Raw genomic sequence first — 27553 nt, forward strand, 5'->3', positions numbered from 1 at the left:
TGCAAATGTAGTAAGTTATAGAGGTAAGGCAATAAATAGGCCATAGTGCAAAATAATTACAATTTTATATTAACACTGGAGTGATAGATGTGCAAATAGAGATACTGGGGTGCAAATTAGCAAAATAATTAACAATATGGGGATGAGGTAGTTGGGTGGGCTAATTACAGATGGGCTGTGTACAGGTGCAGTGATCGGTAAGCTGCTCTGACAACTAATGCTTAAAGTTAGTGAGGGAGAAAAGAGTCTCCAGCTTCAGAGATTTTTGCAGTTCGTTCCAGTCATTAGCAGCAGAGAACTGGAAGGAATGGCGACCAAAGGAGGTGTTGGCTTTGGGGATGACCAGTGAGATATACCTGCTGGAGCACATACTACGGGTGGGTGTTGCTATGGTGACCAATGAGCTAAGATAAGGCAGGGATTTGCCTAGCAGAGATTTATAGATGACCTGGAGCCAGTGGGTCTACAAACTTGTTGGATGCATTTGCAGTTTGTTTTGGTTGTGTTTCAAATAAATATGGAGGGGAGTGTATGTTGTTATATGGCCTATTTATTGCCTTACCTCCATAACTTACTACATTTGCACACACTGTATATATATTTTCTGTTGTATGTTTGACTTTATGTTTTGTTTTACCCCATATGTAACTCTGTGTTGTTGTTTTTATCGCACTGCTTTGCTTTATCTTGGCCAGGTCGAAGTTGTAAATGAGAACTTGTTCTCAACTGGCTTAGCTGGTTAAATAAAGGTGAAATAAAACTATGACTGTCTGTGCTGCAGTCAAGTTTGATCAGATTGCTACAGTAGGTAGACAGAGCTGTAGCTTGCTGTTGTAGCATTTAGCATGTGCATCAGACTGTAATCTAGGGTCACATCAAAGCCCGTTGAGCCAGACAGAAACACGACTCTGCTAATGGGAGTGTGATCAGGGCTGGGCTCTGATCAGGACCCTTCTTCTCAGGAAACCCTCAAATTAGCAAAGGAGGAGACATGAAAGAGACTCAATATTGAGGAGACTGCCTGTCTGTCTATGCAGAAGAAATAAGCCTACTGTGTAAAATATTTTCACGTCAAATTTAATAACCAGTCAATGTTTCAGAACTTTGTCTCAAATATTAAGGTGTGTTTCATGTACTTCTGTCATTACAGCAGTGTACTCAAAACAATGGCTCACAAGAAAAAAGTGCAAATACATGAATACATAACTGCTCAGCAAAGTGGCGTTTGTGAACTTAACAGCAGGAGATATTTCTAATGTAAAAGTTAATGGAGAAAATAAGCCTTGGAGACTGATAGTTTTGCATTGCAATGCCTTGGCTGTGATTGCTCTCATAATGCCCCCCCGCCTCCATTCACCTATTACCCCCTCTCTGTCTGCAGTCATCACAAAACCAGCCGTTGTCTCCTCTCACACGTCGTCTCAGCCTCTTTGATAGGTAGTTGATAACAGTCTGATGGGGCTGGGCTGGCTGTATATATAGAGGGGGACCACTGGCACAGAGAGACATTACCTCTCCTACAGCAACAAGCAACAGCAGCACCTGTCTTCTCCTTCCTTGGATTCTCAGTCAGGACTTTGTTTCTCTTCACTATGGATCTCTTCTCCTTCACCCTGACTCTCCTGGTTCTCCTGCCCCCAGCCTGGGGCTTTGACCTGGGCCAGTCGACCCGCTGCGTGCCCATCCCCCACCAGATGAGTGTGTGCCAGGACGTGGGCTATTCGGAGATGAGGCTGCCTAACTTGCTGGGGCACAGCAGCCTGGAGGGCGAGGTGGTTCCCCGTTCGGAGGACTGGAGACCCCTGCTGCAGACCGGCTGCCATCCCCAGGCCCAGGCCTTCCTCTGCTCCCTCATCGCCCCTGTTTGCCTCGACGCGTAAGTCTATAGCTTTAGTTTTCCTTTTACCTGTCCTCTTCTATCTTCCTGTGTGTCTGTCTGTCTGTGTCTCTATCTATCTCTCTCTCTATCCCTCTCTCTCTCTCTCTCGCTCTCTCTCTCTCTCTCTCTCTCTCTCTCTCTCTCTCTCTCTCTCTCTCTCTCTCTCTCCATACTATGCTGCTCTCTTCCTTCTCTGTCAATCTGCCTGTTCTTTCTCTCTGTTTGAGTCTCCCTATTTCCTTCCCCTTGAGAACTTCCCACTGCTAACTCCTTCTCAAGAGGGAACTATCCGCTCCTTCATCACTTCATTTTTACCCTCAGTGTGTTTACAATGGAACATTCCTATCATTTCCACACAGTGTCCACTGTGTTTTGAACCTAACCCTGTGTCTGTCTCTCCATCTCCAGGTTTATCCAGCCGTGCCGTAGCCTGTGTGTGGCCGTCAGGGACAACTGTGCCCCAGTACTGGCCTGTCAGGGCCATGTCTGGCCAGAGGCGCTGGACTGTGACCGCTTCCCTACCCAGGAGGACATGTGCCTGACCCCCCACCCCAAACACAGCAACAGCCACCTCGCCAAAGCATTGCCTAAGCCTGCATGCCAAGCATGTCCTTCCGTGGAGGAGCACCCTTCACTGAAGACAGTTCTGGACGCCCTGTGCCAGGATGATTTTGGTAAGCATGTGCAATAATGTACTGTATGTATGTGTGTTTGCATTGATTAGTATGTTATGCAGGTTTATTAGTGTGTATTTGTACCATACATATGTGTGTAGTTCTGTCTAAGCTAGCATACTCACCTTCTCTCCTCTCTCTTCCCTCAGCTGTAACAGCCAAGCTGTCTCGCCGGCGCCTGCCCTCAGGGGAGCCAGAGTTTGAGGTGGAGGGCCGGGTAGAGTTTATCCGCCAGGGCCCCCTGCTTCCCTACGACACCCAGCACCTCCTCCAGCAATGGCTGCTCATCAACCTGCCCTGTGCCAACGTACTGGTCCGGCCCGGCCGCGCCCAGCTCTACCTGCTGACTGGCGCCGTGCAGCCCGATGGCACCCTGGCCCTCACCCGCCTCTTCCCCTGGCACAAGAAGAACAACAGCATCACAATAGCTACGCGCAAGTGGAAGCACCACAAGTGTTGAGTGACTGGATGATAGGAGTGATAGAATGAAAAATATGATCTCGGTTGAATCTGTGTTGCTTAGAATGGCGTCCTTACAGGACTGGACTCAAGATACAGTTTGTGTTCTCAGAATGGAACATTTTGAATATAAGGCCGGTTGAGTATATGATGTTTTCTGACGTTACTGACTTGATGTCAGAGGGTAGAGAAGCACAGTGTTAGAGCTGGACTCCCTCATTGACCCTCTGTTGCCCTCTGCTCCCTCATAGTAGCTCAGCTATAGCACACAGTAATAGAATGCACTCTAAAAACTGTACATAGTCATAGCTAAATGTAAATTATTTCTAAAGAGTATTATTTTCTATTTAGATAATGCCGTATTTATGTGTTTTGTATGTTGGATTTTTCTGTTAAGTGAGTGAAAATGATATGATAATAAAATGTCAATATTTACCCTATTTCTATTGAATTAGTGTTGGTTATTCTATCTATGATTCATACAGCATTTAAAATAGCCGGAACCTTACAGCCAAGTAGGTGAATGAAGAATGGTTTATTCACAAGTGCAGGATGTCCATATAGTGAATGGCTGATGAAAAGACAAAGACAAAACTATATATACAAAGACCAAAAAGGAAATTGTCTTACAAACAACACAGTTCCAGCATAACATCTGGCATTCGCCATAGTTGATTTGTACACTGTTACATTTATTTGGCATTGCATATTTGTAATATGTCATTTATTTGACATTGTCCCCGAGGTCCTTCGTTGCAAGCACAATCTTTATTGATGTACTGTATTCTTTTGTGAATAATAAAGGGCCAGTGCGGCCAAAAACGTGATTTTCTTGTGTTTTATATATGTTTCCACACTATGAGGTTGGAATAATACTGTGAAAATTATAATGTTGTTTAAGTGTAAGAGCTGGTTGAAAAGACCTCCTGAAATTTCAGCCTGTTTTGGTCAGATGGAGTTTTGGCCTGCCTGGTGACATCACCAGACAGCATAAGTTAATAGACCAATAACAAAGAGTTTCAAACCTCTCTGCCAATAACAGCTTGTTTTCAGGTTACATATACCTCCCATTAGGCTCGTCCGATTAGGCCCCTCACTCAGTCCTAGCAAAATTCTTGCTTCAGAAATTGCTCTTCGCTAAGAAGCTATTGTTGTTTATTTTTTACCATTTTAATTAATAACAGTAAGGTACTTAATTGTTACCCAGAAATTATTTGTGTCACACCCTGGCTCTGGGGACTCTATATGTTGAGCCAGGGTGTGTAGATTCTATGTGTTTATGTTCTGTGTGGGAGTTCTAGTTGTGGCATTTCTATGTTGGCCAGAGTGGCTCCCAATCAGAGGCAACGAGTGTCAGCTGTTGCTGGTTGTCTCTGATTGGGAGCCATATTTAAACAGTCTGTTTCCCTTAGTGTTTGTGGGATCTTGTTCCGTTTTGGTTTGTTGCCGTGTCGGTTGTGTTATACCGAGGACGTCACGTCATCGTTTATTGTTTTGTTCGTGTATTCATTAAATAAATTAAAGTATGTTTGCAACTAACGCTGCGCATTGGTCTACTCCGTATAACGATCGTGACAGAAGATCCCACCACTCCAGGACCAAGCAGCGTGTCCAGGAGCAGGCAGCCTGGACATGGGAGGAAGCGCCAGGAAAGGAGCTGGAGAGGTTGGTGATGGCCCAGTTGGGCAAAGGGTGGTCCTGGGAGGACATGCTCGGGGGAAGAGGGCCATGGGCTAAAATTAAGGCCCTGGCGAGAGAGGAGCAGCGGCGTCAACAGTGTCGTCGTCGGACGGACGAGAGGCAACCCCAAAAAAAATTTAGGGGGGGGCACACGGCATGGGCGACTGGGCAGCAGGAGGCTGCCACAGGGCGATTTGGGAGGTTAGCAGAGGAGGCCGCCAGGTTACGGGGGCCACTGGTCAAAGAAGGGAAGGAAGGTGTAGAGGCACGGCGAGAGGTACTGGGGTGTGTTACCAGTCCGATCCGGCCCGTTCCAGATCCCGGTGTAGGGCCAGTGGTGTGTGTCCCCAGTACGTTCCGGTCTGTTCCTGCTCCCCGCACCAAGTGTACGGTGCGCGTCGCCAGCCCAGCCCGGCCTGTTCCTGCCACTCGCACCAAGCCTACGGTGCGCGTCGCCAGCCCGGCCCGGCCTGTTCCTGCTCCTCGCACCAAGCCTACGGTGCGTGTCGCCAGCCCGGCCCGGCCTGTTCCTGCCCTTCGCACCAAGCCTACGGTGCGCGTCGCCAGCCCGGCCCGGCCTGTTCCTGCCACTCGCACCAAGCCTATGGTGCGCGTCGCCAGCCCGGCCCGGCCTGTTCCTGCCACTCGCACCGAAGCCTACGGTGCGCGTCGCCAGCCCGGCCCGGCCTGTTCCTGCCCTTCGCACCAAGCCTACGGTGCGCGTCGCCAGCCCGGCCCGGCCTGTTCCTGCCACTCGCACCAAGCCTACGGTGCGCGTCGCCAGCCCGGCCCGGCCTGTTCCTGCCCTTCGCACCAAGCCTACGGTGCGCGTCGCCAGCCCGGCCCGGCCTGTTCCTGCCACTCGCACCAAGCCTACGGTGCGCGTCGCCAGCCCGGCCCGGCCTGTTCCTGCCACTCGCACCAAGCCTACGGTGCGCGTCGCCAGCCCGGCCCGGCCTGTTCCTGCCACTCGCACCAAGCCTACGGTGCGCGTCGCCAGCCCGGCCCGGCCTGTTCCTGCCACTCGCACCAAGCCAGGGGTGTGCATCGTCAGCCCGGTCCGGCCCGTTGCTGCTCCACGCACCAAGCCAGGGGTGCGCGTCGTCAGCCCGGTCCGGCCCGTTGCTGCTCCACGCACCAAGCCAGGGGTGCGAGTCGTCAGCCCGGTAAGGCCCGTTCCGGCTCCACGCACCAAGCCAGGGGTGCGCATCTTCAGCCCGGTCCGGCCTGTTGCTGCTCCACGCACCAAGCCAGGGGTGCGAGTCGTCAGCCCGGTAAGGCCCGTTCCGGCTCCACGCACCAAGCCAGGGGTGCGCATCGTCAGCCCGGTCCGGCCCGTTGCTGCTCCACGCACCAAGCCAGGGGTGCGAGTCGTCAGCCCGGTAAGGCCCGTTGCTGCTCCACGCACCAAGCCAGGGGTGCGCATCGTCAGCCCGGTCCGGCCCGTAGCTGCTCCACGCACCAAGCCAGGGGTGTGCGTCGTCAGTCCGGCACAACCCGTGCCTGGGTCACCGGTGCCTGGTCAGGTACCGGTCAGCTGCTCCACACCGGAGCTGAAGCTATCCGCTCCTACGATGTCCAGTTCAGCTCCAGCCAGCGGGACCGGACCAGGGGCGCTACGGGGGGATTATTGGAGGGTGGTGGTCTAGCCCGGAGCCGGAACCGCCTCCGAGGAGGAATGCCCACCCAGCCCTCCCCTGGTTTGTTGATGTTCAGGCGCGGTCACAGTCCGCGCCTTTGGGGGGGGGGGTACTGTCACACCCTGGCTCTGGGGACTCTATATGTTGAGCCAGGGTGTGTAAATTCTATGTGTTTATGTTCTGTGTGGGAGTTCTAGTTGTGGCATTTCTATGTTGGCCAGAGTGGCTCCCAATCAGAGGCAACGAGTGTCAGCTGTTGCTGGTTGTCTCTGATTGGGAGCCATATTTAAACAGTTTCCCTTAGTGTTTGTGGGATCTTGTTCCGTTTTGGTTTGTTGCCGTGTCGGTTGTGTTATACCGAGGACGTCACGTCATCGTTTATTGTTTTGTTCGTATATTCATTAAATAAATTAAAGTATGTTTGCAACTAACGCTGCGCATTGGTCCACTCCGTATAACGATCGTGACAATTTGATATTGAGATAAAAGTGGCTGCATTGGGCCTTTAAATACTTTAACTTATTACGTTTGTCTTGTCTTACTATTGCATGCTCAACATCTTGAATATTAACATGGAATGAAGAAATCAGTATTTAATGAATCATTTTATTTACAACAATTGTTTCAGTTAAAAGGGGGGGAAAAAACCATTCTGAATACAGTCTTACATGTTAAAGCATTTATACATGGTTGTGTGTCACTGACTAACCTGCAATGTGTGTTTATATACAGTGTATGGTACAATAAAAAATTTGTTTTTGAGATTTGTATTGATTATTCAAAAACACTTTCCAAAACACATTCAACAACACTTGTAATCAGTCTACAAAATGTTACTACACAATAGCAATCCACACAATATTAAAATGACAAGTATTTTGTTGTTATGGAGTGTTAGTCGTTTTATCCAATGGTCAGACAGTCCCTTTTCATTGATGCATCACAACACTAAGGCTCATCTTTCTCTCAGTCGCTCATCCTCTCAGCAGTCAGAGGTCATAATGTGTCTGTGCGGACTCAGTGGCTGTAGCAAAGTCACAGGTTCCTTGCATGGCTCTTTCTCTGTGGTAACTCCTGTGTCCGTGTCCCGCTGCTGTGATGGTGAGATGTCTGATGGCGTGCCCGTGCTCTCTGGTGCCCCCTTGCGTTCCTCTTCCTGGTTGCAGCCCCGGGACATGAGCTCCTCCATGGGGGAGCGGCCGCTGTGGGCCTCCTTCTCCTTACAGTTCCTCCACTTCATCCTCCGGTTCTGAAACCAGATCTTCACCTACAGTAGACACACAGGTCAGTGAGAGGTTCATATTGAGGTGCCAGTCGTTTTGTTTAGTCAAATCTAAGTCTATGATACAGCAGGGAGCATTATCTCTGTTAACTCAGTCTGTTTGAAGTGCCACAATTATAATTCTCTACAGGTAAGAAGTCAATTTAGACAAACACTTAGAGCATATGCAATCTTAGTCTACTTCTCTGCTTTTCAAATGTAAAATCAGACAGAAATATCTTCTACCAATCAAACGTTACAGCTGTTTTAGTAACCGCCTCAACTACATTTTCTGTCAACTTTTACAAACAACTGAAATGTTGACCACTTTCCCAGCACTTTAGACAAAAGCTTAGAGCGTATGACATCTTGGTCTACTTCTTACAATTATCACAGTAGTGATCGCAATATTGTAATAACATTTTAAGATGAGGGACACTTACAATAGAAGTGACTCTAGATATTTACTAAATCTAGGCTGGAGCACCCAAGTAAGACCCAGTAAGATGTGTTTGCATGCAATGAGGAGGTGAGATGAGAAAAAATATGATGTAGCATGGGATGTAAAATGGGGTTGTAATGGTGATCTCCGACCTAGACTGTAGATACAGCATATGGTATCCTACCTGGGATTCCTTCAGGCTGAGATCTGCTGCCAGTTTGTTCCTGTCTGTCTTGCTGATGTACTTCTGTTTTTTGAATGTTTTCTCCAGCTCCTTCCTCTGTTCCTCAGAGAACACCGCCCTCCTCAGGATCCCTCGCCGGGATTTGGGACTCGTATCCGGGGACCACATCAGAATATTGGCTCCCTCTGGAAGGTCAGAGGTCAGAATCATTCATATTAATGTTTGTATTCCAGCTAAAAATAACCTGACTTGAGGAAAGGCAAATGTAATTTATTGCATTGTGTTATTATGGATGTTCTCTGTTGCATGAATGCAATGGCACATTGCCCTACTAAAGATACAAATACCCATATTTTAATATGGAAATGTATGTAATGTGAATGAAGTCAATAACAAGAAAGCATTTTGTGGACTGAAATAGAAAATCATCCAAATTAATGAATGGGCAAATGATCTGCTCAGATTGGTATTCAAATGCATTATTACTCTGGCTATCATATCCAGTCCAGTCCAAAGCACTGAATACATCGTCATACTGATTATATACTTAACAAAAAATGTTACGCAGTATGCAACATTTTAAAAAGATTTTACTGAGTTACAGTTCATATGAGTAAATCAGTCAATTGAAATACATTAATTAGGCCCTACCTAATCTATGGCTTTCACATGACTGGGAATACAGATTAAAAAAAATAAAAAATAATATTTAACCTTTATTTAACTAGGCAAGTCAGTTAAGAACAAATTCTTATTTACAATGAAGGCCTACCCCGGGCCAATTGTGCGCCGCCCTATGGGACTCCCAATCACAGCCGGATTGTGATACAGCCTGGAATTAAACCAGGGTCTGTAGTGACACCCCTAGCATTGAGATGCAGTGCCTTAGACTGCTGCGCCACTCGGGAGCCCCCAGTTGGTCACAGATACCTTTAAAAAATGGGCCTCACAATGGGCCTCAGGATGTCGTCACGGTATCTCTGTGCATTCAAATTGCCATTGATAAAATGCAATTGTGTTTGTTGTCTGTAGCTTATGCCTGCCCATACCATAACCCCACTGCCACCATGGGGCACTCTGTTCACAACGTTGACGTCAGCAAACCGCTCGCCCACATGACTCCAAACATGTGGTCCGCGGTTGTGAGGCGGTTGGACATACTGCCAAATTCTCTAAAATGACGTTGGAGAAATTAACATTAAATTATCTGGCAACAGCTCTGGTGGACATTCCTGCAGTCAGCATGTCAATTGCACACTCGCTCAAACAAGGATATAAACTAATTTGTGCACACAATTTGAGATAAATATTTTTGTTCAGTGTAAAAGGCAGACTCACTCATCTACTAACTGGCTCACTTCCTCACTCACTATCTACATCGATTGTGTCCATTTTCTGTCAATCTTATACACACTTACTCTCCACTACTTACTTTGCTTCAATCTGTCTAATTTAACAAAATGAGGGTGACTAAAGAGAGAATGGAGACCAGTTTTCACCAGGGAGAAAGAGATTTGGTGAAGAGCAATCCCACGCTGCCTCACTCACGCACAACAAGAGTCAAGTGGAACATTTTACCAAATCCCATTGAGCAATGCCTTTTTAATCTGCACACAGACCACCTCTGGGGTGCACGACAAATCTGCACACAGACCACCAGACCACCAGACCACCTCTGGGGTGCGAGTAACCGGTTTAGATGCGCTCCTCAGGCCTCAATTGCTTCCACTTAAATGGACGATTAACAGGTCACTCCCGGGGGCTACGTGTGTGTCCCCCCTCTCTTGGTCTGAGTGCACAACCCTGAGGGACCTGCCAAAAAGGCTGTTCATTGAAAGAACACAACTCACTGGCTCAGCGCTCCTCACTAAATATTTTCTCTTGCAGGTATGGGCCCGGTTCTATGGGAAGATGAGCTCGAATAAGTCTATACACTTACATTGAGTGTTTTATGTTCCAGTCAGGGGGCTTTAAATGGACAGGAATGAGAGTGAGGTGACAGGAGAAAGGAGGGAGTTGAGGAGCTGGGTTCTGTGTCCACACAAAGAGCTAGTGGGCAGCCCCCTTTCTGCAGAGGAATAGCTGTTTTCTGTGTTTTTGTGCTTTGTAGAGTTCATTGCTGCGGTGAAAAATTGCAGCGGGGTCGTGTGTGGATGGGGGAGTGAAAGTGCTGATTGGTCACGGCTGGGCATGGCATTGTCCTGTTGCTGGGCACTGTGGGAAAGTGTCAGCCCACTAAGAGGGTTCAGGGAACCGGGGGGTCTACTGAGGGATTATATTTGCTGCCTCACTTGTCAGGAGTCAAAGGACCTAGCAACTAGCATCACAACCCTGACAGAAGTTAGGAGAAATCAATGCTTCCCTCATCATGAGACTTTCACTATGAAAGGTTAATACAGATTATACAATAAATCCAATTACATAACACAACTCAAATCCATATAGATGCTGGTTTCATGGAAATGTTTTCTGATAATCAGCTACACTAAATCATTTTAAGAGCCTCATAAACACAAACAATCCCCTCCTTTGGCAGGTTGGAACATTAGCAGTTTGGTCACACTGATTCAATTATCACAGTTGGACCAACTATCAGCCAAACGGTCCTATGTGCTGAGGCTCAGCTCACTGAAAGCAATACGAATGTCACACAGAGACCAATAACAGGATGTTACAGTGGCATACCACTAGTCATTACAGTCCTAATCTAACAGAGACGAGATGCTCTGCATATTTGAGTGAACCAGTGTGCGTATCTATATGAGTGCAAATGGGGGCCTCAATGCCCATAAATGCACCCCCCCTCCCGCTCCACAACCTCCTTCCCACCCCACCCCTAAATGGTCTAAATAGCCGTGAATGGTCATGAATAGCAGTGCAGAGAGTTGAGTGGAGAATTAGCTGCTTGGCATTGCATCAGTAATTAGCCGTAGAGAGTATGGGAGACCCTGCTGTTAATGCTGAGAGAGGGGCTGAGGCATCGCTGATGAAGTATTAAACACTCACTGGAGAAGACAGGTGGAGGGCTGGACCCACCACAGCACACTGCTGCCAGCACGTACTGAGGGCCCCGCAGAAACACACTGCTCAACAGGCCTGCAGAGAGGAGAGAGAGAGAGGGAGAGGGGGGAAGGAGGGAGAGAGAGAGGGGGGGAGAGAGAGATATGGGGGAAAGGGAGAGAGAATAGGGAGAGAGGGGAAGAGTTAAAGTAAAAAATAACATGGGCAGAGAGACATATAAGGTGAAAGACAGGATCTCTTTAAGTGGATTGTATTACTTCCCCCAGCCCCACACACTTAATTATACTGGATTTTATATACTGGAGTTTCCTGGTAGATTTTCCCCACATGTTCCATTATTCTGTACAGTTGCTCAAAGGGAATAGGAGAGATACTTAATGGTGCAGTTAAGAGTGCCTCTCTCACTTTATAACTACTGGTGGATGTTATCCACTTCATATGTACACTGAGTGTACAAAACATTAGGAACACCTGCTCTTTCCATGACGTAGACTGATTAGGTGAATCCAGGTGAAAGCTATGATCCCTTAAATCCACTTCAATCAGTGTAGATGAAGGGGAGGAGACAGGTTAAAGAAGGATTTCAAAGCCTTGAGACAATTGAGACATGGATTGTGTATGTGTGCCATTCAGAGGGTGAATGGGCAATACAAAATATTTAAGTGCCTTTGAACAGGGTATGGTAGTAGGTGCCAGGTGCACCGGTTTGAGTGTGTCAAGAACTGCAACGTTGCTGGGTTTTTCACGCTCAACAGTTTCCCATGTGCATCAAGAATGGTCCACCACCCAAAGGACATCCAGCCAACTTGACAAAACTGTGGGAAGCATTGGAGTCAACATGGGCCAGCATCCCCGTGGAATGCTTTCAACACCTTATAAAGTCAGTGCCCCAACGAATTGAGGCTGTTCTGAGGGCAAACGGGGGTGCAACTCAATATTAGGAAAGTGTTCCTAATGTTTTATACACTCAGTGTATATACTGTATTCTAGTCAAGGCATATCCTATAAAACCTCTGCTGTACACACCTTTTCTATTCATATACTGTCCATAATGTCTATACACACAATTTACATTTTACATTTTAGTCATTTAGCAGACGCTCTTATCCAGAGCGACTTACAGTTAGTGAGTGCATACATTTTCATACTGATCATATACATATATATTTATATTCCGGACTCTGACGTTGCTTGTTCTAATATTTCTTTATTTCTTAATTCCTTTCTTTTAATTTTTTTGGATTTGCGTGTATTGTTTTGTATTGTCTGGTATTACTGCACTGTTGGAGCTAGGAACATAAGCATTTCGCTATGTTTTGGGTAGTCAAACGGTAAACATTAGAGGAGCAACTAAAATGTAAAAACTAAAATGTTTGACTTTCGTTATTGCCATGTGTATAACTACGTGTTGTCTTTTAGAATGGGTATTATTTATAATAAATATACATCATAACCTGCAGATAAGATAAAGTTTCTAATTTTTTTGAATTGTATTTACTTTGTTAAAAGTAAAACACATAAAGAAAATGTCAGTCACACTTTATTTTCTAGATAGTCCATCTGTAGCCTCCCATGTAGCTCAGTTGGTAGAGCATGGTGCTTGCAATGCCAGGGTTGTGGGTTCGATTCCCACAGGGGGCCAGTATGAAAAATATATTCACTCACTAACTGTAAGTCGCTCTGGATATGAGCATCTGCTAAATGACTAAAATGTAGATGCTCTACAGATGGTCATACTATCAACAAAACTATATGTTGATAAGTTAGGTTTAGAATAAGGATTAAGGTTAGTTGAAATGTTACTGATAGTTAGTGGAGCATCTGCAGATGGACTATCCAAATAAAGTGTTACCAAAATGGAATTTGTATCTGATATTTTGAACTGAAGGCATGTAAGAATAAATTGATAGGATGAAGTGGTTACACTTCCTTACTGTGTCTTTTTAATGAGAAATCTATATAAATAGGATTTGTTCTGAACAATAAGTATTTTCTGTATTTTCATTTAGACTGATTCTAAATGTTTCAAATCATGTTGCATGTATTTTCACGAGGGAGAGCACAGAATCAAAATAACTGGTTTGGTCAAATCTAAAGCGCATCAATTTTAAATAGACAATATATATATATATATATATATATATATATATATATATATATATATATATATATATATATATATATATGTATATATATACAGTATGGATATATAAATCGTAAACACCAAACAAAATCAAATCACATTTTCCCCATGTATGGTTTCAAGGGCCTACACACTAGATCTCACAATCACTAATATAATACAATACTATCATCATGTAGTGTATTATATGCCATTGTACCTGAGTGTGGCCGAGGAGGAAGCCCTCTGTCTTTGACTCGTTCACAGTTTTTACTCTGGCCCTCATAGACAACATGCTGAGGGCCCCAGGTTCTCCTGTGGGGGCCGGTCGGGAGCCCGTTGAAGAGCCCACTTGTTGGTCCATTTGAGGTGGGCGAGGAAGAGGATGAGGAAGAGGTTGAGGAAGAGGATGGCAATGCAGAGTGCAGCAGGTTGTCGATGAGGAAGCTCTTCCCAGAGGTGCCAAAGCCTGGGTGAGTAGGAGGTGATCCTGCCGCCATATTCTGCTTCTGCTTCTGACCTGCGATCATCCCGTTCACTGTGACCCTAAGGAATGCTCCCTCACTCACCTCACAGCACAGCCCATCAGTCTCAGCAGTCACAGGGCCAAGTGACAGAAGAGACACAAGTTTGAGATATAATCCCTCCAAGACTGCCCAGACCAGGGCCAACTTCATTAAAGTCCCAGGAAAAGAAAAGCTCTCTCTCTCTCTCTTCTTCTATTCTCTCCTTCTCTTCTCCTCCAGGGTCTACACTTTGCTACAGGGCTGCCGCGTGATTGGCTAAGAGGCTCTAATGTGATTCTCAATTCAGATAAGACTGGGTGCATTCTGGAGTGGCAGAAGGTGGGTCCGACTCCATTCATTATGTCAACTTGCCTATTAAATGATAGACACCCGATACAATGGACTGCTGGCCAAAGTTTAACGTGCACCAAGCATATTTCTCAGTCCTGCAGTAAATAGTTTTCTCTTTTCTGCAGCTACCTTAGAGCAGCCATTGTGTCCCATAGAAAGGCATGGAGGCAATTAAATAGTTTGCAGCTCATTTGCGCACACAATGCATAATAATATTATTTGGTTTGGTTTGATCTAGGTCACTGTTTACGTATTAATTTTGATGCACGATGACCAAATAGAAAAAAAGTGAATTCCTACATATAATGTGATCCTGTACATTGCCTTCTCATATCTTTATTTTTCAAGAGTTAATCATTTTATAATTATTCTGATTGTGTAATATCATGCAAACTTGACATAGAATTTAAATATCCATAAAAAAAAAATTATGACATTTTTCTCCATGTTTTCTGGTCAAGAATGGAATTTGATCGCAATTACACTTAACTTTAATTGATCACCAGATACAGAATATGAATGTTGTGAATGAACGATTAATCAGGTCATTCATATTTCATTTCTTACTCTATGAATTCAAACCAATGAATATGTCTTTCAGATTGCCTCTGTAATGGTCTAAGTGGTATTCGCCCACCACTTTCCTCCTCTTTTTAGTGACTTGGTTGGCCTACTCCACTATGGTTTGTCACTCACAGACTTGACAGGCCTATTGGTTCCTGCTTGAGACAGAACATTTCTCTGCCCCCGGTTGACAAATTCTGTCTGTTTTAAAAAATACCTTCCATCCAGCTTCACAGAAATATGCACAAAAAAGACGCTATGTGAAGGATCTACAGCAGGTAACGTCAGGTTCTGATGTGGACGAAAGGGAGACACTTTGTAAGAGGTCAACATTGATAGAAATATTCCCTACTGTACTGTGTAGTTTAAATACTAAATACCAAATGAAGTGGTTATGTGAGAAGAAGGCAGACAAGCAGCTGTATATAATATTACAACAAATTCAGGGCACAGGAGGTTGGTGGCACCTTAATTGGGGAGGACGGGCTCTTGGTAATGACTGGAGCGGAATCAGTGGAATGGTATCAAATACATCAAAAACATGGTTTCCATGTGTTTGATGCCATTCCATTGACTCTGTTCCAGCCATTATTATGGGCCTTCCTCCCTTCAGCAGCCTCCACTGATTCAGGGGTAGCCGAACTGGAACTCGAACCCGGGTATGTTGTTATAGATTTATTACATTTCAGAGGCACAGTTAAAGCCTTACAGGATATACAGTAAATGGCTCAGTAGAATAGAATAAACATTTTAGCATAAGTATAATACAGGAAGGCACAATTTATAGAGCAATATTTACACGTGTATCCGAGAAGGGGAGATTGGGGGGCAAGTGTTTAAATTGTGCAGTATTAGCAATAGTTGTGATATGTGTGTAGCATGAATGTATATGTGTGTGTGTGCTTGTGTGGTATATATTAGCCAATGGGTGGCTGGCGTCATGTGTAATCATATAACCCTAAGCTGACTGTTCCGGCTAATGATACTCAGACTCGTAATAGATGAGCTGGGGAAAAGGAGGAAATTAAATTGTGGAACAGTAAACAAGCATGTCCAGGCAAAGCCAAGCGAGGCGAGGGGGTGCACGGTTCGGGGGACACCTCATGCTGGGCATGGAAATTGCCCCAGACAGCCAGGCCCATTGTCTGGCCGCCAGGGAGCCAAAGGTTGCTTGTAATCAGATTTGAGGTTTTATATTCTCCAGACTGGTGGAAAAAGCGACTGCGGTGTCTTGTGTGAGCGGTGTTAGTGGGCTCAGGCTGTGCTCTCTACCTCTGTGTGTACCTAATGCGTGTTTACATGCTCCACATGGGCTGCTGTTTGTGATACTGGCCTAGGCTTTTGTCTGGTGCGTACGGGAACCATTTGTTCATGACACAGTGAGCCACAGGCAGCAGTGTGGGACTATTTATCTCTAAATAAGTAGACCTTGCAAATTAAAAACATCATAGAGCACACTACGCTGCAGCTCCGATGATACTGCCTGCAAGATGAGTGCAATGTTGTTTTTGTCTGCAAGGTGTTTGAGACACTGATGATACAATGTGTCTGTTTCTTTGAATTGTTCAGTTTTAGTGATAAACAATTCATTCTTTTTGGGGTTTGGGGTTTTAGGTTTTATTTATTTGCACCAAAGAAAAGAAGTGAAAGACCAAACAGTACAGATAAAAAACGGGTAAAAACGGTGTGCAGGTGAGGTTGGAAACCCAAAAGTAATAGTAATCAGAAACCCAAATATTAGTTTAAAATAAAAAGTGTTCAATCAGTTAAACAGAACATACTAAGTATAAATGTACATAATATACTCAGTATACAAGAAAAACATGTTCGATTATGTGTGTGTGCATGTGAGTATGTGAGTGAGAGCTAGGCTAAATGGAGGAGACTACTGGGTAGTTTGGATCATCAGGCTGACCCCCAGTCTACGCTTGAAGTTATTGAGGGATGATGACGTTTTGGCAATGTGAAGATAGGAATTCTAGAGCATATATGCTGTATATGCTAAATAATTTACTATGTGAGGTGCGGCAGTGTGGGGGGAGGTTATTGCTGTGTCATGTGTTGTATGCATAGATTTAGGAATTCATCTGGAAGAATCCATTGAAGGGCTTAGATGAAGGTGCATAATTGGAATATATTCATGTTGTAGATAGACAATATATTGCGTTTCTTAAATAGAGGGGCAGATGGAGCCAAGTAGTTAGTGTAGGTAGGAAGCATATGTACTGGCCCAGACAATATTGCAGAAAATGAGATATGGGTAACTTAAGCTGTAGTATAATGTTGGGAAGCAAGGCTGATGAACCAAACCACTGATCTTTCTGATAATACCAATTTGCTACATATGATCTTTCCAAGATAACTTTTAATCAACTACAACACCTAAGAATCTAGTGAATTAAACCTGGTCCATTTTATTCCCACCAATTGAGATTCTGACTCTTTAAAAAAACAACGATATTTCTTATTCTTACCAATGAATACAATAAAGTTGGATTTATTTTACATTTAAAGATAATTTGATTATCTGGAACAATTCAGAAAACTTTGCCATGCCTGAGTTGGCTTCATTGATTTGTAAGTCGCTCTGGATAAGAGCGTCTGCTAAATGATGAAAATGTAAATGTAAAATTAGTGAATCGAAATTCTTGTGTGATAAAATCAAGTTGGTATCATCAGGTCATTGATATAGATTAGGAATAACAAAGGTCCAAGGATCGAACCCTGTGGAATGCCACAGGATATCTTGGCCCTGGTAGATGCACAACCATTTGCATATACAAATTGTTCTCTATCATAAACATAATTATATAAAATCATGAAAACTGTAATAATGCAATTTAGAAAATAAATTTTCATGATCAACCGTGTTGAACGCTTTGGATAAATCTAGGGGGTAAAAGGCTATGACTCTGCTCAGTAACAACAAGGATTATTTCCTTGATGATATTGACTACGCTTATCAACAAATGGATTGCACACGGATTGTAATCTTGTAAGACTTGATATTTGGCATGAAAATCATCGTTAGGACTCACAACTTGTTAATGGGACAGATTCCAAGGTAGCATTCCAAGGGAAGGAGGTATAATTGAGCCATTGGGATCGCAGCTCTTGAAAATACCCTGAAAACAAGTTCCTGTGAATTCATTTGATGTCCATTCTGCTCTCTATTGGAGAGAAAAAGTGGGGTCCCCCATTCAGAGCTCCACAATGGTCCTGTTGAGATTCAGCACCGTGCAGACCAGCTGAGCTCCTTTCTGTCCCTGGTCTCTTAAAAAGATACTGGGCCATTGCACACTCAATTGATATTCCACCACTCAAACTTAATATCATGAATGGAGGTCCAGACTCTATGAATCAGAAGACAATGCGCTTAGCTTAGCAGCAAACTGGCACTTTGTGTGGTGTCTGTGGCAGCAGCGAGGAAGTGTCTAATGTGGGGCTCACAATTGTGCTTCTATAGAGTTCTAATGAGCTTCAGTGTGGAGGATGAATGGTTGGGCCCTTTCAGTGTGAGGGCCAGGGAGCGAGCTCTGTGCACACCCACACAATGGAAGCCAGAGGAGGGGAGGCAGGCAGGCAAGCACTGCAGTAACACTGCAAAGCTAAGCCATGACAAAACCCACAAATAAGAGAGGTAAAATATAACCCCATGCTGAATAAATACTGAAATGTGTGGTTTAGCAGCTGCAGTCAATGTTTTGACTTAATTGAATCTGTCATCTAAGTACATACTGTGCATCCATCCATTATAGTGTGCCTGTGTGTGTGTGCATGTGTGTGTATTTGCTGTCTCCTCAGACTTGCATGATTATCATCCACGAGCCTAAGGACCGGACATCTTCATAACAGCTGCAGAGAGAGGAGGCATTCTTCTTCATTACCACCTTGAATTAGTCTGCATCTAGCAGCTACATCCAACAGAATGGGGCTAAACTAGGTTTTTTTTTTATTGGGAAATTGCAATTAAAGGTAAGGGAAAATAAATAAATGCTCTGTTATTCACTTTGGTATAAACAACACATCCAAGAATGTAATCTTTAAAAAGAAAAGCATAGAGGTAAATCTTAACCCCACAACTGCTCACATGAGATAGCTGTTAATTACAGCGTTACAGCATGGTGCCTCCCTAACATAGGAAAGAGCAGGAAGCCACTGAAGGAGGTTTGGGAATCAATTTCACAATAGAGCCTGTAGCCTTTGTGTAGCCTTTGTGGAGAGGTGTATGTAGACCACATCCCCATTCTCTAGCTCTAAAGACAATGCATTCGATGCAGGTGCATCCTATCCATTAGAATCATATATGTCATTAAACATAACTTTCCGGGTATTGTGGTACATGAACACACCACAGGCGGCCGGTGGCACCTTAATGGGGGAGGACGGGTTCATAGTAATGGACTGTCCTCCCATGTGTTTGATACCATTCCATTAACTCCATTCCAGCCATTATTATGAGCCGTCCTCCCCTCAGCAGCCTCCTGTGGAATACACTCATGTATGGCGGAGTGCAGCGATCATAGTCAGTGAATGTGAAGTAGTATACTCCTCTCACTGGTGCTGTAAAGATACCTGTAGTTGGGTTGTAGGCCGTGCCAATGTTGGTGAAGAGTCTACTGTGGACCAATGTAATGTCAGTACTGAAGGGTCCTACATGTCCTAAATTAGCCAAACTAGCAGAGAAAGCCACCTTTGGTCTGGCTGTGTTATTTGTCTTGAGCTCCTCCACCTCTCTCTCACTGGCTGTCACTCTGGCTTTCAGGGTTGCATTCTCTCTCCAGCTCCTCCGCCTTGTTCCTTTGGAACTGCAGTTCAGTCTTAGTGACGCTCACCTCCTTTATCTGCTCCTCAGTCTCCCTCTCACTGGCTGTCACTCTGGCCCCCATGGCTGACAGTTCAGCTTATTGGGCTGCATTCTCTGTCTTCATCTCCTCCACCTCCTTCTTGGTCAGCCTAAACTCAAACCGTTGCTCCTCTGCCTGGTCCTCGCTGTCCTTCAGTCTGGCCTCAATGTTCCTCAGCTCTATTCTCAGTTCCTTCAGCTCAGTCCAGATGTCAGGGGTTGTAGTTCTATACTCCACGATATATACTTTGGATTTGAGATCAAATGTTTCATGAGGCGGCAGTACTAAATGTTACCTTTTATCTGAGGGTATTGTCATACATATCTGTTTTACCGTTTAGAAATGAAAGCACTTGATGTATCCAGTCCCCCCATTTGAAGAAGTCATCAGTATTTTGACAAATTCACTTACAGTGAGGGGAAAAAGTATTTGATCCCCTGCTGATTTTGTACATTTGCCCACTGACAAAGACATGATCAGTCTATAATTTTAATGGTAGGTTTATTTGAACAGTGAGAGACAGAATAAAAACAAAAAAATCCAGAAGAACGCATGTCAAAAATGTTATAAATTGATTTGCATTTTAATGAGGGAAATAAGTATTTGACCCCTCTGCAAAACATGACTTAGTAATTGGTGGCAAAACCCTTGTTGGCAATCACAGAGGTCAGACGTTTCTTGTAGTTGGCCACCAGGTTTGCACACATCTCAGGAGGGATTTTGTCCAACTCCTCTTTGCAGATCTTCTCCAAGTCATTAAGGTTTCGAGGCTGATGTTTGGCAACTCGAACCTTCAGCTCCCTCCACAGATTTTCTATGGGATTAAGGTCTGGAGACTGGCTAGGCCACTCCAGGACCTTAATGTGCTTCTTCTTGAGCCACTCCTTTGTTGCCTTGGCCGTGTGTTTTGGGTCATTGTCATGCTGGAATACCCATCCACGACCCATTTTCAATGCCCTGGCTGAGGGAAGGAGGTTCTCACCCAAGATTTGACGGTACATGGCTCCGTCCATCGTCCCTTTGATGCAGTGAAGTTGTCCTGTCCCCTTATCAGAAAAACACCCCCAAAGCATAATGTTTCCACCTCCATGTTTGACGGTGAGGATGGTGTTCTTGGGGTCATAGGCAGCATTCCTCCTCCTCCAAACATGGCGAGTTGAGTTGATGCCAAAGAGCTCGATTTTGGTCTCATCTGACCACAACACTTTCACCCAGTTCTCCTCTGAATCATACAGATGTTCATTGGCAAACTTCAGACAGGCCTGTATATGTGATTTCTTGAGCAGGGGGACCTTGCGGGCGCTGCAGGATTTCAGTCCTTCACGGCGTAGTGTGTTACCACTTGTTTTCTTGGTGACTATGGTCCCAGCTGCCTTGAGATCATTGACAAGATCCTCCCGTGTAGTTCTGGGCTCATTCCTCACCGTTCTCATGATCATTGCAACTCCACGAGGTGAGATCTTGCATGGAGCCCCAGGCAGATGGAGATTGACAGTTATTTTGTGTTTCTTCCATTTGCGAATAATCGCACCAACTGTTGTCACCTTCTCACCAAGCTGTTTGGCGATGGTCTTGTAGCCCATTCCAGCCTTGTGTAGGTCTACAATATTGTCCCTGACATCCTTGGAGAGCTCTTTGGTCTTGGCCATGGTGGAGAGTTTGGAATCTGATTGATTGATTGCTTCTGTGGACAGGTGTCTTTTATACAGGTAACACGCTGAGATTAGGAGCACTCCCTTTAAGAGTGTGCTCCTAATCTCAGCTTGTTACCTGTATAAAAGACACATGGGAGCCAGAAATCTTTCTGATTGAAAGGGGGTCAAATACTTATTTCCCTCATTAAAATGCAAATCAATTTATAACATTTTTGACATGCATTTTTCTGGATTTTGTTGTTGTTATTCTGTCTCTCACTGTTCAAATAAACCTACCATTAAAATTATAGACTGATCATGTCTTTGTCAGTGGGCAAACTTACAAAATCAGCAGGGGATCAAATACTTTTTTCCCTCACTGTATAGTGTATTAAAGTAATCAAAAGTTTAGTATTTGGTCCCATATTCCTAGCACGCAATGACTACATCAAGTCTGTGACTCTACAAACTTGTTGGATGCATTTAGAGCTTGTTTCTGATTATGTTTTGCCCCATAGGAACTGGTTCAAAATAATGTCTTGAGTAAGGTGTATGAATATTTATTCTTAGATGTACACTCTCTCCAAAGTGAAAAAACACAAAATGTATATTGATGAATGTAGAAATATACTTATGCTGATAGCAGTGTCAATTGTCTCCCCAGCATGTACACAGCGACACCACCTGTTCTGATCCAGTACTGCTACTAATATATTGGTAAAAACTCTGTAATTCCCAACCATGCTCACTAGATTGCACCAAGAAAAAGAAATCAAACCAATATCAAGAGTTTGCCATTCCAAAAGCAGGATTTGTACTTACCATTGAGCTGTATTGCAAACATGAAGATTGTAGGTAACAAGCCCATAGGCTTATCAATAATTCACCATATATTAATTAATGTATCTTAACAATAGTATCTTAACAATTGTTTGTATTTATGTGATCTCTCACCATTTTGTATCATGCCAGACTGGGAATGCTTCATGTTTGAAATCATAGGTCTTATCCCAATTATTCAAATACATGCTTTGCAGACAAGTCAACTGTCATGGCTCCTGCACAGGACAAATGAAGATCGTTTAATGACAACAAGTCTGGTATTGGAAGTGACATGTGAAAATCAAGGAGAACTGTCACTATGAGGCTTCTACAGTATTATATCCCAGAGGAGCTCTGGGGACAGATAATATAGCAATTTCCCCCAGCTACCAACAGACTATTACTGCTTAAAGGGGAACTCCACTCAAAAACTATTTATTTTGTATTTGTATTATTAGTCCACTGTTGATACAGTCCTAAAATGTTTTGCATGTCAGCAGTCACATTTTCAAGATATTGGACTTTCAAGAAGCAAAGTGTCACTGACCACATCATCATCATTTTTGGGACTGCATCAACAGTGGGTTAATGAAAAAAATACAAAAATATTGTTTTTTAATGCTGTAGCCTTTTTGATATTAGTATTGCTAGTTGGTACAGTATGATAATAGTGAGAGGGTGAGCTCCCAAGAGCATGGTTAGGCTATGCATCCTCCATCTGTCTACTTGGGAGAATACAAAGTAATAATATTTCCTGTGCCTTGGCCCAGATGAGATTCAGTATTACATCGCATTCAGAAAGTATTCAGACACCTTCACTTGTTCCACATATTGCCTTATTACAGCCTTATTCTGAAATTTATTAAATCGTTTTTTTCCCCCCTCATCAATCTGCACACAACACCCCATAATGACAAAGCAAAAACATATATATATTTTTGCAGATGTATGAAAAGAAAAAAATGAAACTGAAATATGACATTTACATTAGTATTCAGACCCTTTACTCAGTACTTTGTTGAAGCACCTTTGCCACCGATTACAGCCTCGAGTCTTCTTGTGTATGATGCTACAAGCTTGGCCCCGTGTAGCTCAGTTGGTAGAGCATGGCGCTTGCAACGCCAGGGTTGTGGGTTCAATTCCCACGGGGGGCCAGTATGAAAAACAAAAACAAAAAAACATGCATGCACTCACTAACTGTAAGTCGCTCTGGATAGGAGCATCTGCTAAATGACTAAAATGTAAAATGTAAAAATGTATTTGGGGAGTTTCTCCCATTCTTCTCTGCAGATCCTCTCAAGCTCTGTCAGGTTGGATGGGGAGCGTCGCTGCACAGCTATTTTCAGGTCTCTCAAGAGATTTTCAATTGGGTTCAAGTCCAGGCTCTGGCTGGGCCACGCAAGGACATTCAGAGACTTGTCCCGAAGCCACTCATGCGTTGTCTTGGCTGTGTGCTTAGGGTCGTTGTCCTGTTGGAAGGTGAACCTTCTCCCCAGTCTGAGGTCCTGAGCGCTCTGGAGCAGGTTTTCATCAAGGATCTCTCTGTACTTTGCTCCGTTCATCTTTGCATCGATCCTGACTAGTCTCCCAGTCCCTGCCGCTGAAAGACATCCCCACAGCATGATGATGCCACCACCATGCTTCACCGTAGGGATGGTATTTTACATTTACATTTGAGTAATTTAGCAGACGCTCTTATCCAGACCGACTTACAGTTAGTGAGTGCATACATTTTTCATACTGGCCAGGTAATGAGCGGTGCCAGGTTTCCTGCAGACGTGACGCTTGGCATTCAGGCCAACGAGTTCAATCATGGTTTCATCAGAACGGAGAATCTTGTTTCTAATGGTCTGAGAGTCTTTAGGTGCCTTTTGGCAAACTCAAAGCGGGCTGTCATGTGCCTTTTACTGAGGAGTGGCTTCTGTCTGGCCACTCTACCATAAAGGCCTGATTGGTGGAGTGATGCAGAGATGGTTGTCCTTCTGGAAGGTTCTCCCATCTCCACAGAGGAACTCTAGAGCTCTGTCAGTGACCATCAGGTTCTTGGCCACCTCCATGACCAAGGCTCTTCTCCCCCAATTGCTCAGTTTGGCTGGGCGGCCAGCTCTAGGAAGAGTCTTGGCGGTTCCAAACTTCTTCCATTTAAGAATTATGGAGGCCACTGTTTTTTTGGGGACCTTCAATGCTGCAGACATTTTCTGGTATCCTTCCCCAGATCTGTGCCTTGACACAATCCTGTCTCGGAGCTCTACGGACAATTCCTTCGACCTCATGGCTTGGTTTTTGCTCTGACATGCACTGTCAATTGTGGGACCTTATATAGCCAGGTGTGTGCCTTTCCAAATCATGTCCAATCAGTTGAATTTACCACAGGTTGACTCCAATCAAGTTGTAGAAAAATCTCAAAGATGATCAATGGAAACAGGCTGCACCTGAGCTCAATTTTGAGTATCATAGCAAAGGGTCTGAATACTTATGTAAATAAGGTATTTCAGTTTTTTATACATTTGCAAAAATTGGGGTATTGTGTGTAGATTGCTGAGAAAAAAATATTTCATCCATTTTAGAATAAGGCTGTAACGTAATAAAATGTGGAAAAGGTCACAGGGTCTGAATACTTTGCGAAGGAACTGAACAAAAATATAAGCGCAACATGCAACAATTTCAACGATTTTACTGAGTTACAGTTCATATAAGGAAATCAGTCAAATAAAATAAATAAATTAGGCCCTAATCTATGGATTTCACATGACTGGGCAGGGGCGCAGCCTTGGGTGGGGAGACAGGCCCAGCCAATCAGAATTAGTTTTTCCCCACAAAAAGGCTTTATTACAGACAAAAATACTCCTCAGTTTCATTAGCTGTCTGTGTGGCTGGTCTCAGACGATAATAATAATAATAATAATAATAATAATATAGTAGACGCTTTTAGCAGACGCTTTTATCCAAAGCGACTTACAGTCATGCGTGCATACATTTTTACGTATGGGTGGTCCCGGGGATCGAACCCACTACCCTGGCGTTACAAGTGCCATGCTCTACCAATTGAGCTACAAAGGACCACCATCCCGCAGGTGAAGAAGCTGGATGTTGAGGTCCTGGGCTGGCATGGTTACACGTGGTCTGCGGTTGTGAGGCCGGTTGGACGTGCTGACAAATTCTCTAAAACGACGTTGGAGGCTGCTTATGGTAGATAAATTAACATTAAATTATCTGGCAACAGCTCTGGTGGACATTCCTGCAGTCAGCATGTCAATTGCACGCTCCCTCAAAACTTGAGACATCTGTGGCATTGTGTTGTGTGACAAAACTGCACATTTTAGAGTGGCCTTTCATTGTCCCCAGCACAAAGTGCACCTGTGTAATGATCATGCTGTTTAATTAGCTTCTTGATATGCTACATCTGTCAAGTGGATGGATTATCTTGGCAAAGGAGAAATGCTCACTAACAGGGATGTAAACAAAAAAATCTCCCACTCTGAAGTGAAACATTTCCCCCCTCTCACCTCTTCCACCTCCCAACACAAACCTAACAGTGTAGCTGTCCCTACCTTCCAAATCCTTCTGTTCCAACATCCTGTTCCTGCAGACAGAAAAATAATGACTGAGTCTAGTGGTAGTTGTCCAGTCCTTATTAACTCAATGCTGTATGAGTCAGTGCTATTGATCTGACGGCTTAAACCCTTTCATCAACAACTTTCCTTAGTGCTCTGCTCAGGTCGTGCAGACAGAGCTCTCTGCTCTGCGTCAGTGGCCAAGTTGTGAAAGAGGATATGCGTAAGTGTCTGAGAACCTGAAGGCACTTCACAGTAACAATCAGAGCTGTGCCCTTGAACATCAACACTGCCGGGGAGAAGAGAAGAGACATGCAGGGAGTGCTTCACGCCATTCAATGACCTCGGCTTCGTTTGCTTTGTCATTGAAACGTCAGTGGTAACAGACCTTTCACAATCAACAGGTTTATAACACAACGAGAGGCATAGCGGGTATGGGCGAATAAAAACCAGCCAGTTCAATTTAAATCAGAAAATGGATCCAATCTAAGAAGTGTGGCATGAGGCATGAATACAGATGGCTCTGATATGAAACAAACAAGACACTTGAGTTAATGATAAAGTGCTTTGCTCAGAATAAGAGGATGTATCCATGCCTATAGAGTAAATCATATTTCTTTGTAATCACTTGTGAACATTATGAGGACTTGGTAAACAATCTCAGGAGACAGAAGGCACATGTTGCAGGTTACACAATGTGCAGTAATACTATATTTATGAAATGGTTTTGTTAATTACTATTGTGTCCCATTAGTGTTTTCAATTGCAACACAACTGCAGATATTTTTTGCAACATGCCATTTTTTTGGCAGGACAATTCATGATGTCCTCCCTCTCACAGCCACCTTCCCATCTATCCACCCATTATTACTATTTTCTTCCCTCTCTCTCTGTGAATGACAGTAACTGTCTCCAGTGGAAACTTGAGAGGTAAATGAGGTGTGGCTCTAAATGTCAGAGTGAGCATCTCTTCCTGGGTGCCTCAATAGATGAAAGGCAGGATCATGTGCTTAATCAGCCAGGTGTTAGACAGAGGGAGGGAGGGGGCAAATCAGTGCCCTGTACAGAGAGGGAGGGAGGGAGCAAGCGGATCAGATCACTGTGGAGAGAGAAAGAGAGGGAGGGATGGATGGAGGGAGAGAGGATGGAACGGGCGGATCAGAGCCCTGTGGGTGGAGAGAGAGAGAGAGAGAGGGAGGGAGGGAACACACTGATCACACACTCTTAGAAGTCTCTTTATAGTAAAGGTGTTCATGATGGGAGGACACACAGGTACGCGGAACACACATGTATAACACACATACACAAGGCTAAAATGTTCTGACAAGGGATGTCATTCGTTCGCGCATGCACACACGCACACCCACGAACACACGCTCCCAACAGTAAAAGGGAAGTGAAAGTCAAAGCCTGGGCCATAATTGAGCTCTGTTGAGATCCTCTCCAGTCCAGAGTGGGGAAGCTGCTCTCATTTCCTCTTATCTCCTCTCCAGAGCTGGCCTCTCCTCCTCCTCTCCTCCCACACTGGTCTGTGGCTGAGTGGGTCATTATGTGTGATGGAGCTGCTTCAGAAAGCCTTTGCTTCGCCTAACGGGCTGTGGATCAATCATCTGATGCCTGAGGGAGACAAGCCCTCCCAGTCCCCACACAGCCCTCCCAGTGTTCAGCCTCACAGTCTATCAATCCCACTCTTCTCCCTCCATTGGCTTTTGCTTCCTGTTGGTCTGTTTGTCGGTCTGTTCCTCTCAGCTGAAGAAGTAAGTGGATTCCTTCACCCGCTGGAGATCAAAGTCGCCTGGGAGACAAGAACACAACCTCACGTCAGTGAAAAGTGGTAGGACGTAGTGGAGGATACATTAATGGGTGATGATTGTCTACGTTTCGATCTGTCAAATATTGTTGTCCAATTCTGA

General features: G+C 44.5%; 3 protein-coding genes across 3 annotated transcripts in view; 1 reads left to right on the forward strand and 2 right to left on the reverse strand.

Moving 5' to 3' along the window:
- The first annotated feature begins 1592 nt into the window (after positions 1-1592).
- Positions 1593-3013, forward strand: LOC121539842 (secreted frizzled-related protein 5-like). The gene is made up of 3 exons (XM_041848498.1): positions 1593-1876; positions 2288-2553; positions 2703-3013. Exons 1-3 carry the CDS (start codon positions 1593-1595, stop codon positions 3011-3013), a joined length of 861 nt encoding a protein of 286 aa, XP_041704432.1.
- Positions 3014-6973: 3960 nt separating this feature from the next.
- LOC121539918 (homeobox protein DBX2-like) lies at positions 6974-14064 on the reverse strand. The gene is made up of 4 exons (XM_041848564.1): positions 13583-14064; positions 11226-11315; positions 8220-8404; positions 6974-7599 (listed from the first exon to the last, which is right to left on the reverse strand). Exons 1-4 carry the CDS (start codon positions 14037-14039, stop codon positions 7315-7317), a joined length of 1017 nt encoding a protein of 338 aa, XP_041704498.1. The 5' UTR covers positions 14040-14064; the 3' UTR covers positions 6974-7314.
- An 11425-nt stretch (positions 14065-25489) lies between these two features.
- Positions 25490-27553, reverse strand: part of LOC121540376 (DNA-directed RNA polymerase, mitochondrial) — a 54915-nt gene continuing 52851 nt past the window's right edge. The window contains exon 21 of the mRNA XM_041849219.1: positions 25490-27435. Within this exon, the coding sequence (XP_041705153.1) occupies positions 27386-27435 (50 nt within the window). The 3' untranslated portion in view covers positions 25490-27385. The remainder of the gene's footprint in view (positions 27436-27553) is intronic.

The sequence above is a fragment of the Coregonus clupeaformis genome, chromosome 26, assembly GCF_020615455.1.
Source record: "Coregonus clupeaformis isolate EN_2021a chromosome 26, ASM2061545v1, whole genome shotgun sequence".
Lineage (NCBI taxonomy): Eukaryota > Metazoa > Chordata > Actinopteri > Salmoniformes > Salmonidae > Coregonus > Coregonus clupeaformis.